The sequence below is a fragment of the Hylobates moloch genome, unplaced genomic scaffold (genome assembly GCF_009828535.3).
Source record: "Hylobates moloch isolate HMO894 unplaced genomic scaffold, HMol_V3 SCAFFOLD_14, whole genome shotgun sequence".
Lineage (NCBI taxonomy): Eukaryota > Metazoa > Chordata > Mammalia > Primates > Hylobatidae > Hylobates > Hylobates moloch.
The window spans coordinates 63373693-63387378 of NW_026652289.1; the positions used below are offsets into that span (position 1 = coordinate 63373693).

The following is a 13686-nucleotide window of genomic DNA, read 5'->3' on the forward strand; positions in this document are numbered from 1 at the left end:
TTTCATAATGCAATCCTTAGATTCAGTAATACCCTTTATAATTAATAATTATACCCAGTTATTTAGTATCTGGAAATGTATCTACATACCAAATTGTACACAAAATAAAAAAAGTAAAATAACTACATAAACCGTAAAATCTCTAAATCACTTTGCCATCAAGTGTGTTTACAAACAAAAATGATTGACATTTGTATTGTCATCTACACAAGTCATTGAAAGAGCCGGGCGCTGTGGCTCAAGCCTGTAATCCCAGCACTTTGGGAGGCTAAGGCAGCAGGATCACCTGAGGTCAGGAGTTCAAGACCAGCCTGGCCAACATGGCGAAACCTTGTCTCTACTAAAAATACAAAAATTAGTCGGGCGCAGTGGCAGACGCCTGTAATCCCAGCTACTAGGGAGGCTGAGGCAGGAGAATTGCTCGAACCTGGGAGGCGAAGGTTGCAGTGAGCTGAGATTGTGCCACTACACTGCAGCCCAGGCAACAGAGTAAGACCCTGTCTCAAAAAAGAAAGAAAGTTAAATTTTAGACTTCTGGTTAAAGCTTGAAGTCAAATATTTGTAAACTTTAAAAAAAAAAAAAAAAAAAAAAAGGCTTGGCCGGGCGCGATGGCTCAAGCCTGTAATCCCAGCACTTTGGGACACCAAGGCAGGCGGATCATGAGGTCAGAGGTTCAAGACCAGCCTGGCCAACATGGTAGAACCCTGTCTCTACTAAAAATACAAACATTAGCCAGTGGTGGCAGGTGCCTATAGTCTCCGTTACTTGAGAGGCTGAGGCAGGAGAATTGTTTGAACCCAGGTGCCGGAGGGTTGCAGTGAGCCAAGATCGTACCACTGCACTCTGGCCTGGACAACAAGCGAGACTGTCTCAAAAAAAAAAAAAAAAAAGGCTTAATAGAAAGCAATTCAAGAGAGAAATCATAGGACACTCTCAAGCTTTATACATTTGTTAAAATATTTTGATGGTAAGACTAAATCAGAAGAGTGTTTTCCCCTCCCAGTGAAGAAATTATACAGTATATAGGATTGGTAAAAGACATTCTAAAAACTAGATTTTAAAGATTAGGCTGGGTGCAGTGGCTCATAACTGTAATCTCAGCAATTTGGGAGGGAGGATCACTTGAGCCTAGGAGTTGGAGACAAGCCTGGGCAACAAAGCGAGACCCCGTCTCTACAAAAAAATGAAGTTAGCTAGGCGTGGTGGCTCATGCCTGCAGTCCCATCTACTCAAGAGGCTGAGGCAGGAGGATCCCCTGAGCCCAGGAGTTCGAGGTTGCAGTGAGTCATGATCATTCCAGTATACTCCAGCCTGGGTGACACAGCAAGATCCTGTCTCAAGAAAAAGATTTAAAGGATTCCTTATATAAGTAATTAAGTTTAAAGAGGCTTAGCCACATGAAAAGATGCTCAATATAACTAGTCATTAGGGAAATGCAAATCAAAGCCACAGTGAGATACCAGTTCACACCCATTGGATTGGCTGTTATCAAAAAGAGGAAAATATTAAGTGCTGTACAAGATGTAGAGGAATTGGAACCCTGCCTGGTTCATTGCTGGTGAGAATGTAAAATGTTATAGCTGCTGTGGAAAACAGTATGGCATTTCCTCAAAATGTCAAACATAGAATTACTATATGTGCCAGAAATTCCACTTCTGGATATATACCCAGAAGAATTGAAAATAGGGACAGGAACAGATATTTATACAGCCATAGCCATAGCAGCATTACGCACAATAGCCAAAAGGCAACGCACGTGTCCATCAGCAGATGAATGGATAAACAAAATGTGGTCTATACATACAATGGAATATTATTCAGCCTTAAAAAGGAGGACATTCTGACACATAGTATAACACTGATGAACCTAGAGGGCATTATGCTAAGTGAAATAATTATTGCCAGACACAAAAGGACAAATATTATTCTACTTGTATGAGGTACCTATAATAGGCAAATTCATAGGGATAGAAAGTAGAATAGAAGTTGTCAGGGACTGGATGGAAGGAGGATGGGGAGTGTTTGAGTGTTTTGTTTGTTTGATTCGTTTGTTTTTGAGACAGTCTCGCTCTGTCTTCCAGGCTATAATGCAGAGGCATGATCTCAGCTCACTGCCTCCTCTGCCTCCCGGGTTCAAGCGATTCTCCTGCCTCAGCCTCCCTAGTAGCTGGGATTACAGGCGTGCACCACCATGCCTGGCTAATTTTTTGTATTTTTAGTAGAGACAGGGTTTCACCATGTTAGCCAGGCTGGTCTTGAACTCCTGACCTCAGATGATCCACCCGCCTCAGCCTCCCATAGTGCTGGTATTACAGATGTAACCCACCATGCCTGGCTGGGAGTTATTAATGGGTACAGAATTTCTGTTTGGGTGATGAAAAAGTTCTGGAAATGGATAGTGGTGACGGTTACACAACAGCATGAATATATTTAATTTCATTGAATTGTATGCTTAAGATGGTTGAAATGGTAAATTTTATATATATTTTACCATAATTTAAAAAATCTTAGCCAATTCAATTAAAACCGTTTTTTTTTTTTTTTTTTTTTTTGAGATGGAGTCTCGCTCTGTTGCCTAGGCTGGGGCACAGTGGCGCGATCTTGGCTCACTGCAACCTCCACCTCCCAGGTTCAAGCAATTCTTTTGCCTCAGCCTCCTGAGTAGCTGGGACTACAGATATGCAGCACCATACCTGGCTAATTTTTATATTTTTAGTAGAGACGGGGTTTCACCATTGTTGGCCAGGATGGTCTCAAACTCCTGACCTCATGTGATCCACCCACCTCGGCCTCCCAAAGTGCTGGGATTACAGGCGTGAGCCACTGCACCTGGCCAAAACAAAATTAATTGTTTAGAATACTTTATGCAGTACAGCTATGCTTTTTTGCACTTACCGAACAGTCACATTTGAAAGGCTATGAGTGAATTTCACCATGTTGTTTTTGAAAAGCTATAGGTGACTTAGGATGATTTATTGATTTCTTTCTCAGAATATTCTTTGGAAAAATTCAAATTTGGTGAGGCCAGAGAAGAATCTGGGCTGGGTGTGGTAGCTCATGCCTGTAATCCCCGCACTTTGGGAGGCTTAAACAAGAGGATCGCTTTAGCCCAGGAGTTCGAGACCAGCATGGCAAGATAGGGAGACCCCTATCTCTACAAAAAATAAAAAAATTAGTTGGGCATGGTGGCGAACACCTGTGGTCCCAGCTACTTGGGAGGCTGAGATAGGAGGATTGCTTGAGCCAGGGAGTTTGAAGTTGCAGTGAGCTGTGATCATGCCATTGCACTCCAGCCTGGACAAGAGAGTGAGACCATGTGTCAAAAGAGAAGAAACAGAAGAATCTGGCCAGGTGTGGTGGCTCACGCTTGTAATCTCAGCACTTTGGGAGGCTGAGGTGGGAGGATTACTTGAGCCCAGGAGTTTGAGACCAGCCTGGGCAACACAGCAAGACCCCCATCTTTTTTTTTTTTTTTTTTTTAAAGGTTAAAAAGAAAATAAAGAATCTGGTGTTCAGTTTGCAGGGAGATTTTCCCATGAGATTTCACATGATATAGTGCCCCTGTCCCTTCAACCTCTTGGAAGATCATTTCATCTTCTTGCTTGATGACTTCATTTAGGTTAATTATGAAGAGACTCCCTAATGTAGGACTAGGTCTTTTTAATAGCACACAATAACATTGTAAAATTTGTTTAAATCTTTTAAGAGTATGATGTTCGGCCGGGCGCAGTGGCTCACGCTTGTAATCCCAGCACTTTGGGAGGCCAAGGCGGGCGGATCACAAGGTCAGGAGATCGAGACCACGGTGAAACCCCGTCTCTACTAAAAATACAAAAAAATTAGCCGGGCGTGGTGGCGGGCGCCTGTAGTCCCAGCTACTCGGAGAGGCTGAGGCAGGAGAATGGCGTGAACCTGGGAGGCGGAGCTTGCAGTGAGCCGAGATCGCGCCACTGCACTCCAGCCTGGGTGACAGAGCGAGACTCCGTCTCAAAAAAAAAAAAAAAAAAAAGAGTATGATGTTCATGTGGTCAAAACTGTTCTTTCTGGGTGTGTATTCACGTCTAAGTGGAAATCTATTGAAAAAGCAACAGTGTCACAATTCATAACGTGAAGCGAATTACTTTGTCACCAAAGGCAGCAATTTCTGTAGGTCAGAAAAGAGTGAAATACAAGAAAAGCAGCAGATATTTCCCACTAAAGTTATCAAGGATCAGTTCCTTAAACTTTCCATTATTAACAGCGGTGTTTCTAAACATTTATTTAACAAGGCTGGGTGAGGTGGCTCATGTCTGTAACCCCAGCACTTTGGGAGGCTGAGGTGGGCAGCACTTGAGGTCAGGAGTTTGAGACCAGCCTGGCTAACATGGTGAAACCCCGACCTTACTAAAATTACAAAAATTAGCCAGGCATTGTGGTGCACACCTATAATCCCAGCTACTCGGGAGGCTGAGGCACGAGAATTGCTTGAACCTGGGAGGCGAAAGTTGCAGTGGGCCGAGATCACGCCATTGCACTCCTGCCTGGGTGACAGAGCAAGACTACATCTCAAAAAACAAAAAAAGTTTGTGTAACAAATACTTATGTTTCCTAGAATGTGCCAGACACTGTTCTGCAGATAAAAATGCAAAGAGATCAGGCTAGATGATAACAGGACACAGGTTTTTAAGAACTGATACTGAAGGAGACTTTTGGATTCCCAGTGCCGAAAGGCATTATATTTAAGTGTTCGTATCAAGCAATTGAGACCATCTTCTATACATGGTAGCAGACAAAAAAGTGAGGTGATTTTCTTTAAATGTTCATATTTGTGTACTTCTCTGCCTAGTATTTCTTCTTTCAGCACTCTCCCTTTAAAGACAAATATCTTTAGCCAGGTGCTGTGGCACACATATGTAATCCCAGCTATTCAGAGGCTGAGGTGGAAGGATTACTTGAGCCCAGGAGTTCGAGGCTGTAGTGAACTATGATTGCACCACCACACTCCAGCCTGGGGTACAGAGTGAAACACCATCTCTTAAGTAAATAAATAAATACAAGTGCCTTTACTCACCAAACGCCCTCTTCCCAAGGTAGAAATGGAAAAAAAAACCATTATTCTCCTATTTCCCTTTTTCATTCATTCATTTAGCAAACAGGTATTAAGTTCCTGTGATGTGCTAGGTACTGTTCTAGGCAGTGAGGATACCCAGTGAACATGTCAGACTAATGTTGCACTTCATGGACCATAAAGGGAAAATAATAAGCAAACATAAAAAGATATGATGGTGAGACCCTTTCTACAAAAAAATTTAAAAATTAGCCAGGCATAGTGGTGCACACCTGTAGTCCCAGCTACTTGAAGGCTGAGGCAGGAGGATCACTTGAGCCCAGGAATTTGAGGCAGCACTGAGCTATGATTGATTGTACCAGTGCACTCCAGCCTGGAGACCCCATCTCTTCAACAACAACAACAACAACAAAAAAAAAGTATGACTTTTTTTGTTTGCTTTTTGAGACAGAGTCTCGCTGTGTTGCCCAGGCTGCAGTGCAGTGATGTGATCTTTGCTCACTGCAACCTCTCTGCCTTCTGGGTTCAAGCAATTCTCATGCCTCTGCCTCCGGAGTGACTGGGATCACAGGTGCTCCCCACCATGCCCAGCTAATTTTTTGTTTTTAGTAGAGATGGGGTTTCGCCATGTTGGCCAGGCTGGTCTCAAACTCCTGACCTCAGGTGATCCACCTGCCTCAGCCTCCCAAAGTGCTGGGATTACAGGTGTGAGCCACCACGCCCAGCCTAAAAGTATGACTTTTTATAATGGAAGTTCTATGAAGATTTGCTGGGAAAGGGGATGGCAAGACCTCTCCTCAGGTTACAAACATTGAGAAGGAATGAGCCATGCAAAAGATGTGAGAGAGAAGCATTCCAGACACAGAAAACGGTAAATGTCAAGTTCCTGAGGCTAGAACCAACTTGATAGTGTTGACAATAAGGTTAGAGTACAGTGCACTTGGAGGGAAATGGTATGAGATGAGGTCAAAGGTAGCCAAAGATCTCAAGGGCCATGTAGACTTATTCTGAAGGGTAATGGTAGCCAGTGGAGGAAGCCAAGCAGCAGTCACATCTGATGTCTGATGGGGAGGAAAGCTTTTCTTATTTGTCCTTGTAACTGTCATTTGAATAGCACAGTTCTTCAGGGTAGAAGTAATCAGTTTAGTAACTTTTTATATGGGGTGGGTTGATTTACTTATATGTAATTAATATTTAAGTTAGAATTTTAAAGCCTACGGTTGTTCAGTAATTGCCCTGAAGTTGAGTGTGAAGTTAAGCAAGAAGCAAGATAAACGGACTTGTTAATTTAAAAAGAAATGACTTAAAAAATTAAATTTTAAAGGTAAAATAATAGTGAAATTAAGCTTTCTATTTCTTGCAATGCCCTGCCGCTCTTGGGTTTTTATATGCTTCCATATGATAAACTGAAGTTGTGTTTCTTCCTCAGGTGCAGTTGGTGAATAATCGGTTTAAAGGAGTCAAGTATTTCCGCTTGAATACCCTAGCCTCTCTAGGTTATGTGGTTGTAGTGATAGACAACAGGGGATCCTGTCACCGAGGGCTTAAATTTGAAGGCGCCTTTAAATATAAAATGGTGTGTGAGCATAAAAACACTTTTCTTTTATAGACATTTACATTTTCTGGTGCATTGTTTGGTGTGAAACCCTTGAAAGAGAATTGGGGGAAGGGGCTATGAATGAGTGAGTGAGAGAGTGTATGTGTTAGAGTTTGGGGGTGGGAGAGAAGATGCAACTTGATGTACACTCTACCTATATGTAACTTTGGGGAACTGAGATAGAGCCACTTGTACATAGAAATATCCTTTCTATTTTGTATGCCCACTTGGGTAGAATTTAGCACCATTTAGCTTTCAGCATCCTGTACACAGTTGAGGAATAATTGAGATTTGTTCTGTCCTCTGTGAAGAGGGAATCCAACTGGTTAGTGCCTTCCTTGTGACAAGCCTCTTTCTCTCTACAGGAAGCTTTAAATGCTACCTTTTAGAGATGCCCCATGTCCTTTCTGCTGCTTTGGGAAATGATGAGAATCCGATGTTCCTTTTGCACAGTAAGGCAGTTACTGTGTTTGCCAGTGTTATTGGACATGCTGAGTAAGACATGGGGATTTTCTCCCACAGCCAGTTCTTTGACCTTATGTTGTATTCTCATGTAAGTTTTTTTGTTTTTATTTTTGTTTTTGGCTCAGTGAAGTGAGATTGCGTGCACTGGCAGGCCTAGTAATATAGACAAGGTGGTGGTGGTAGGAATTAGGACTTTAAAGAAGTAGTATGTTCAGTTCCTAGAGGTAGTATAATAGGGAAATAGGAAGACAGGGCCTCAAGAGCAATTCCTTCTGCTTTACTGCACTAAAAATTAAAAAGGAGAAGTAGGCCAGGTGCAGTGGCTCACGCGTGTAATCCCAGCACTTTGGGAGGCCAAGGCAAGGAGGATCACTTGAGCCCAGGAGTTCAAGACCAACCTGGGCAACATAATGAGACCCCACCTCTACAAATGAGTTAAAAAATTAGCTGGACATGGTGGCGCATGCCTGTGGTCCCAGCTACTTGGGAGGCTGAGGTGGGAGGATCACTTGAGCCCAGGAGGTTGAGCTACAGTGATCCGTGGTCACACTATTGCACTCCAACCCGGACAGCAGAGTGAGACCATGTCTCCAAAAAAATAAATAAAAAGGAGAAGTAAAATTAATTACTTAAGGGGCTAATTTTTTGTCTTTGGGTATAGGAAGGCTTGTTACAAGGAAGATGCTGACCTCTTAGCAGACAACAGAACAAATGGAAATGGGAAATACCCAAATAGCAAGGGACAGTTTGAGTAGCAGTAGGAGGGAGCTTTATGACTAAGTGGTAACTAAACTCTAGGACAGGCTAGCAACCGAAGCTATAGGCCCTTATCTCCAAATAGATTTTTAAAAAATTTGAGGGAGAGGGGGCAATAGAATCTCAGTTGGTAATAAACTCTAATCTAAAAAAACCTACGGGGCCGGGTGTGGTGGCTCATGCCTGTAATCCCAGCAATTTGGGAGGCCGAGGCGGGCGAATCACTTGAGGTCAGGAGTTCGAGACTAGCCTGGCCATAGTGAAACTCCGTCTCTACTAAAAAATACAAAAATTAGCTGGGCATGGTGGCGCATGCCTATAATCCCAGCTACTCGGGAGGCTGAGGCAGGAGAATCACTTGAATCCACCAGGCGGAGGTTGCAGTGAGCCGAGATTGCGCCATTGCACTCCAGCCTGGGTGACAGAGTGAGACTCCATCTCAAAAAATAAATAAAATGAAAATTAAAAGACCTACAGGTATTTTTAGTAAAAACATTTATCATCTTTAAAAGCACTCTTATGAGACTTTTATTCATCAGAATCAGTGAAATGTTCTCCCTTTTTTGACAGGGTCAAATAGAAATTGACGATCAGGTGGAAGGACTCCAATATCTAGCTTCTCGATATGATTTCATTGACTTAGATCGTGTGGGCATCCACGGCTGGTCCTATGGAGGATACCTCTCCCTGATGGCATTAATGCAGAGGTCAGATATCTTCAGGGTATGTGACTTCCTATTATACTCATTTTTGCAATAAGGGTAGATTTTTCTGTAAATGGAGGATATATGAAAATGTCTATTTTCTGAAGGTTTACAGAGTTGGCAATGTTTTGTTGTTGTTTCTTTTTTTTTTTTTTTTTGAGACGAAGTCTTGCTCTGTAGCCCAGGCTGGAGTGCAGTGGCGCAATCTCAGCTCACTGCAACCTCTGCTCCTGGGGTTCAAGTGATTCTCATGTCTCAGCCTCCTATTCTCATGTCTCAGCCTCCTAAGTAGCTGAGATTACAAGTGCCTGCCACCGTACCTGGCTAATTTTTTTTTTTTTTTTTTTTTTTTAAGCAGAGATGGGATTTCACCATATTGGCTAGGCTGGTCTCAAACTCCTGACCTCAAGAGATCCACCTGCGTTGGCCTCCCAAAGTGCTAGGATTACAGGCATGAGCCACTGCTCCTGGCCCAGAGTTGGCAATATTGTAGAATGTTAGGGTTTCTGTGTTTAAAAGCCATGTGAAATGTATATATATCTCGTTTGGTTTTTTTGTTTTTGTTTTGTTTTGAGACGGAGTCTCGCTCTTCACCCAGGCTGGAGTGCAGTGACGTGATCTTGGCTCATTGCAGCCTCCACCTCCTGGGTTCAAGCGATTTCCAGCTAATTTTTGTACTTTTAGTAGAGATGGAGTTTCACCATGTTGGCTAGGCTGGTCTTGAATTCCTGACCTGAAGTGATCCATCTGCCTTGGCCTCTCAAAGTGCTGGGATTACAGGCATGAACCACTGCACCCAGCCTTCAAGTTTTATGTGTATATATATATATATATATATGTGTGTGTGTGTGTGTGTGTGTGTGTGTGTGTATTTTTCTTTTAAGCATGTATAATGTTTAAATCTGTCAACTGGATAACCAGTTACTGGCTGTTTATAGATACATGCCAAAGAGTGTAGGAGATGGTTATGATTAGTAAAACACATACAACATACCTGTTGGATTGTAATTACTTAATTGTTGGACTGCAAGCTATGAGGGCAGGTACCTGTTTGCCCTGTACACCACTGTATCCTCAGCAGTCAAGCACAATGCTGGGCACATAGTAGGCCCTCAATAAATGTGTTGAATGAATTAATTATTAAATGTATAAATGCTTACAATTCTGTAAACAAACTCTTGGAAAAATATACTAGAAGAAATTACATAAGGATGATAACAATTGTTGAGAATAGGAATTATGAGTAGTGTTTCTTTTTTAATATTTCAATAACATGATGTTACTTTACAGCGAAAAGTAATTTTTTAAAATTTTATTTTATTTTATTTTTTTGAGACAGTCTTGCTGTCACCCAGGCTGGAGTGCAGTGATGCGATCTCGGCTCACTGCAACCTCCACCTCTCGGGTTCAAGCGATTCTCGTGCTTCAGTCTCCTGAGTAACTAGGATTAAAGGCGCCCACCACTATTCCCAGCTAATTTTTGTATTTTTAGTAGAGACGGGATTTCACCATGTTTGCCAGGCTGGTCTCGGACTCCTGACCTTGGGTGATCCACCCGCCTCAGCCTCCCAAAGTGCTGGGATTACAGGCATGAGCCATGGCACCTGACCCTTAATTTTTATTTTTAAGAACAAAAACAATAAGGTTTTTATTCTTGCACATATATCTAGATAATCTTTATAATAACCATAAATAAATTCTGACCACTTCCATAATTTTCCCAGGTTTGTAGCTGTCAAGAAAATAATTAAGAGTATTTAAATATAAAACTACATATAGGAGCCTTAAAATGAGGCAAATTTTTAGTTATTTCATTTATTGTTTTAAATTCTATACTGCCAACAGAGGCTTAAAAAAAAAAAGGTGGGTCCTTTTTTACATAAAACTGACAGTTCTCGCACGTTTTTTCCTCAGTAGCAGGATGTAGTTCAGTTGTCTTTTAATAACGGGCCTGGCTTTCGTATTTCAGCTAGCCCAGGTTAAAGGTTTGGTATGTAGAATGCCCACGGAACATGAAACTGACTCACAGAGTATCAAACTTGACCTTGGCACTTCACTTCAGTATTCTGAGTTGCCTAAGACATGTATGTGCCAGTAGTAAGGCTAAAGCTTAAGGATAATTTTAGACTGTAAATTTGCAGTTGTAAGATCTCACTGTTAGCCACTCTCTTTTTCCAGACCACACTTGACTGTCAATGTCGTCTTATGCAGGTTGCTATTGCTGGGGCCCCAGTCACTCTGTGGATCTTCTATGATACAGGATACACGGAACGTTATATGGGTCACCCTGACCAGAATGAACAGGGCTATTACTTAGGATCTGTGGCCATGCAAGCAGAAAAGTTCCCCTCTGAGTAAGTGCAAGCTTTTTTTTTTTTTTTTTTTTTTTAATTGAGACAGGGTCTCACTCTGTCACTTAGGCTGGAGTGCAGTGGCATGATCAGGGCTTCCTGCAGCGTCAAACTCCTGGGCTCAGAGGATCCTCCCACCTCAGCCCCCGAGTAGCTGGGTCTACAGGCACGTGTTACCATGCCCGCCTAAATTTTTGTATTTTTAGTAGAGTCAGAGTTTTACCATGTTGCCTAGGGTGGTCTCAAACTCCTGGACTCAAGTTATCTGCCCACCTCAGACTCCCAAAGTGCTGGGATTACAGGCATGAGCTGCCAGGCACAGCCTAATTCAAGCTTTAAAATGAAGATTATAAATTTTCAATTGTATTTTAAAAAATTGTCTTTAATCCTAATGAAAAGTTCAAACACTGAAAAACCAAGACAAATATGTTATACTAGAATAGCATGGCTGTTTCTTAAAACTGAATTACAGGCCAGTTCATATAATGTTTCTTTACAAGTTATATTTGAAGCAGTTGTTTTTGCTGAAAAAAGTTAAGTACACGACTTTCAAGGTGGAAAAAATTTTATGTCTGCCTGAATATATTTTACAAATAGTTCTTCTAGGGACATGCTATAATTATAGATGTGTTCTAATATTTTAATTATAAAAAATTGAACACAAGATTTTTTTTAATCTTTCATTACATGTGGCATCTGGTTAATATGTTACAAATTTAATATTGAAAATACTGAATTCTTATTCTAACATTACAGTATAAGGAAGTTAATATTGTTAAGTATGATTAAATAAGTGAAATGGTTTTCCCAAATACTCTACTATTTTGCCTAATCTAATATTTCCATTTCTCCAGACCAAATCGTTTACTGCTGTTACATGGTTTCCTGGATGAGAATGTCCATTTTGCACATACCAGTATATTACTGAGTTTTTTAGTGAGGGCTGGAAAGCCATATGATTTACAGGTGAGTTATTCTACATTTTCTAGTTAAATGCAGTCATGATTAGTGATTGATTACTTTGAAATCTATTAACTGTGGGGTAAGGCCAAATTTTTAGAGTGTCCACCCTCTGCTTAAGAGAACTAAAGTAAGAGGCATATTTGGTAGTGCCTGTAGTTGGATAAAAATTAAGATTCTGTTGCAGTCTGGCTGACATACCTGCCTATCAGATTACATGACTGTGTGTCTGTATCTGCTTTCAGTTTGGAAGCATGGAAAAGATGACAGGAAGTTCATTCAGTGTTCTCCTTTCCTTTTCTTTTTCCACTTTGAAGGGTGAGGATATGCTATTTTGATTTCATGGTTGTAAAAGGATTTTTAGGGCCTGATTATATGGTCTTTTAATTTTCTTTTATTTTACATTGACATTGGAGGAAAAACCAGCAAGTTACTCTCCTCCATTGCTCCATTATTCATTGCTCCTTTTTCCAGTTTTTCTTAAAACTGTGTTTTACTCCTTAAACAGATTATGTGCACACAAAAAATGAAAAAATTACTTTTTCCTTTTCAACATTTAAGTTGATACTTATGTTTAAACTATGAGATATTTATAGCAGTAATTTTTAAGCTTTTTGGTTTCAGGACACCTTTACCTACCAAACAACTTCGTTTATGTCAATTATATCAATTAATATTTCTCATGTAAGATACGAAAACTGAGAAAATTTTTAAATATTTTAAAATAATAAACTATCAGCCGGGCGCAGTGGCTCACGCCTGTAATCCCAGCACTTTAGGAGGCCAAGGCAGGTGGATCACTTGAGGTCGGGAGTTCGAGACCAGCCTGACCAACATGAAGAAACCCCATCTCTACTAAAAATACAAAAATTAGTCAGGCGTGGTTGTGCATGCCTGTAATCCCAGCTACTTGGGAGGCTGAGGCAGGAGAATTGCTTGAACTAGGGAGACGGAGGTTGCAATCAGCTGAGATCGTGCCATTGCACTCCAGCCTGGGCAACAAGAATGAAACTCCATCTCAAAAATAATAATAATAATAATAATAAACTATTACATGTTAACACAAATCACATTTTTCATAGAGAAAGACTATGTTCCAAAACAAAAAATAATTTACTGAGAAAAACAGCAATATTTTACATTTTTCTAAATTCCTTTAATGTCTGACATAGTAATAAAGAAGACACTTGCATTCTTATGTCTCTTTCTATACTCAGTCCGTTGTGATACGTTGTTTCGACTAAAGTATGTGAAGAAAAATTTGGCCTCACAAAGTATGTAGTTGTGAAATGGGGCCGGGCGCAGTGGCTCACGCCTGTAATCCCAACACTTTGGGAGGCCGAGGCAGGCGGATTACCTGAGGTCAAGAGTTCAAAACCAGCCTGGCAAACATGGTAAAACCCCATCTCTACTAAAAATATAAAAATCAGCTAGGTGTGGTGGTGCATGCCTGTAATCCCAACTACTCAGGAGGCTGAGGCACGAGAATTGCTTGAACCCGGGAGGCAGAGGTTGCAGTGAGCTGAGATCGTGCCACTGCACTCCAGCCTGGGGGACAGAGTGGACTCCGTCTTTAAAAAAAAGAAATGGGAGGAGTATTTTAGCTTTTTCAGACAATTGTAGATACTATTCTTTGATACTGTACCAAAACTGGACAAGTGGTAGTTTCTTAAAGGTTGTGGGATTTTGTTTGGTTTTGTTGTTTTAAATATATATATTATATATACTTTCTATTATATATATATTTTTAAATTCTATGTACATATATATATATATATATATATTTTTTTTTTTTTTTTTTTTTT

At 40.9% G+C, this 13686-nt stretch overlaps 1 protein-coding gene across 2 annotated transcripts in view; it reads left to right on the forward strand.

The window, feature by feature from the left end:
* LOC116481582 (dipeptidyl peptidase 8) overlaps window positions 1–13686 on the forward strand; it is a 48718-nt gene that overhangs the window by 28203 nt on the left and 6829 nt on the right. For both annotated transcript variants that reach the window (XM_058427628.1, XM_058427629.1), the window contains 4 exons: window positions 6478–6624; window positions 8437–8589; window positions 10782–10924; window positions 11776–11887. In XM_058427628.1, the coding sequence (XP_058283611.1) occupies window positions 6478–6624; window positions 8437–8589; window positions 10782–10924; window positions 11776–11887 (555 nt within the window). The remainder of the gene's footprint in view (window positions 1–6477; window positions 6625–8436; window positions 8590–10781; window positions 10925–11775; window positions 11888–13686) is intronic.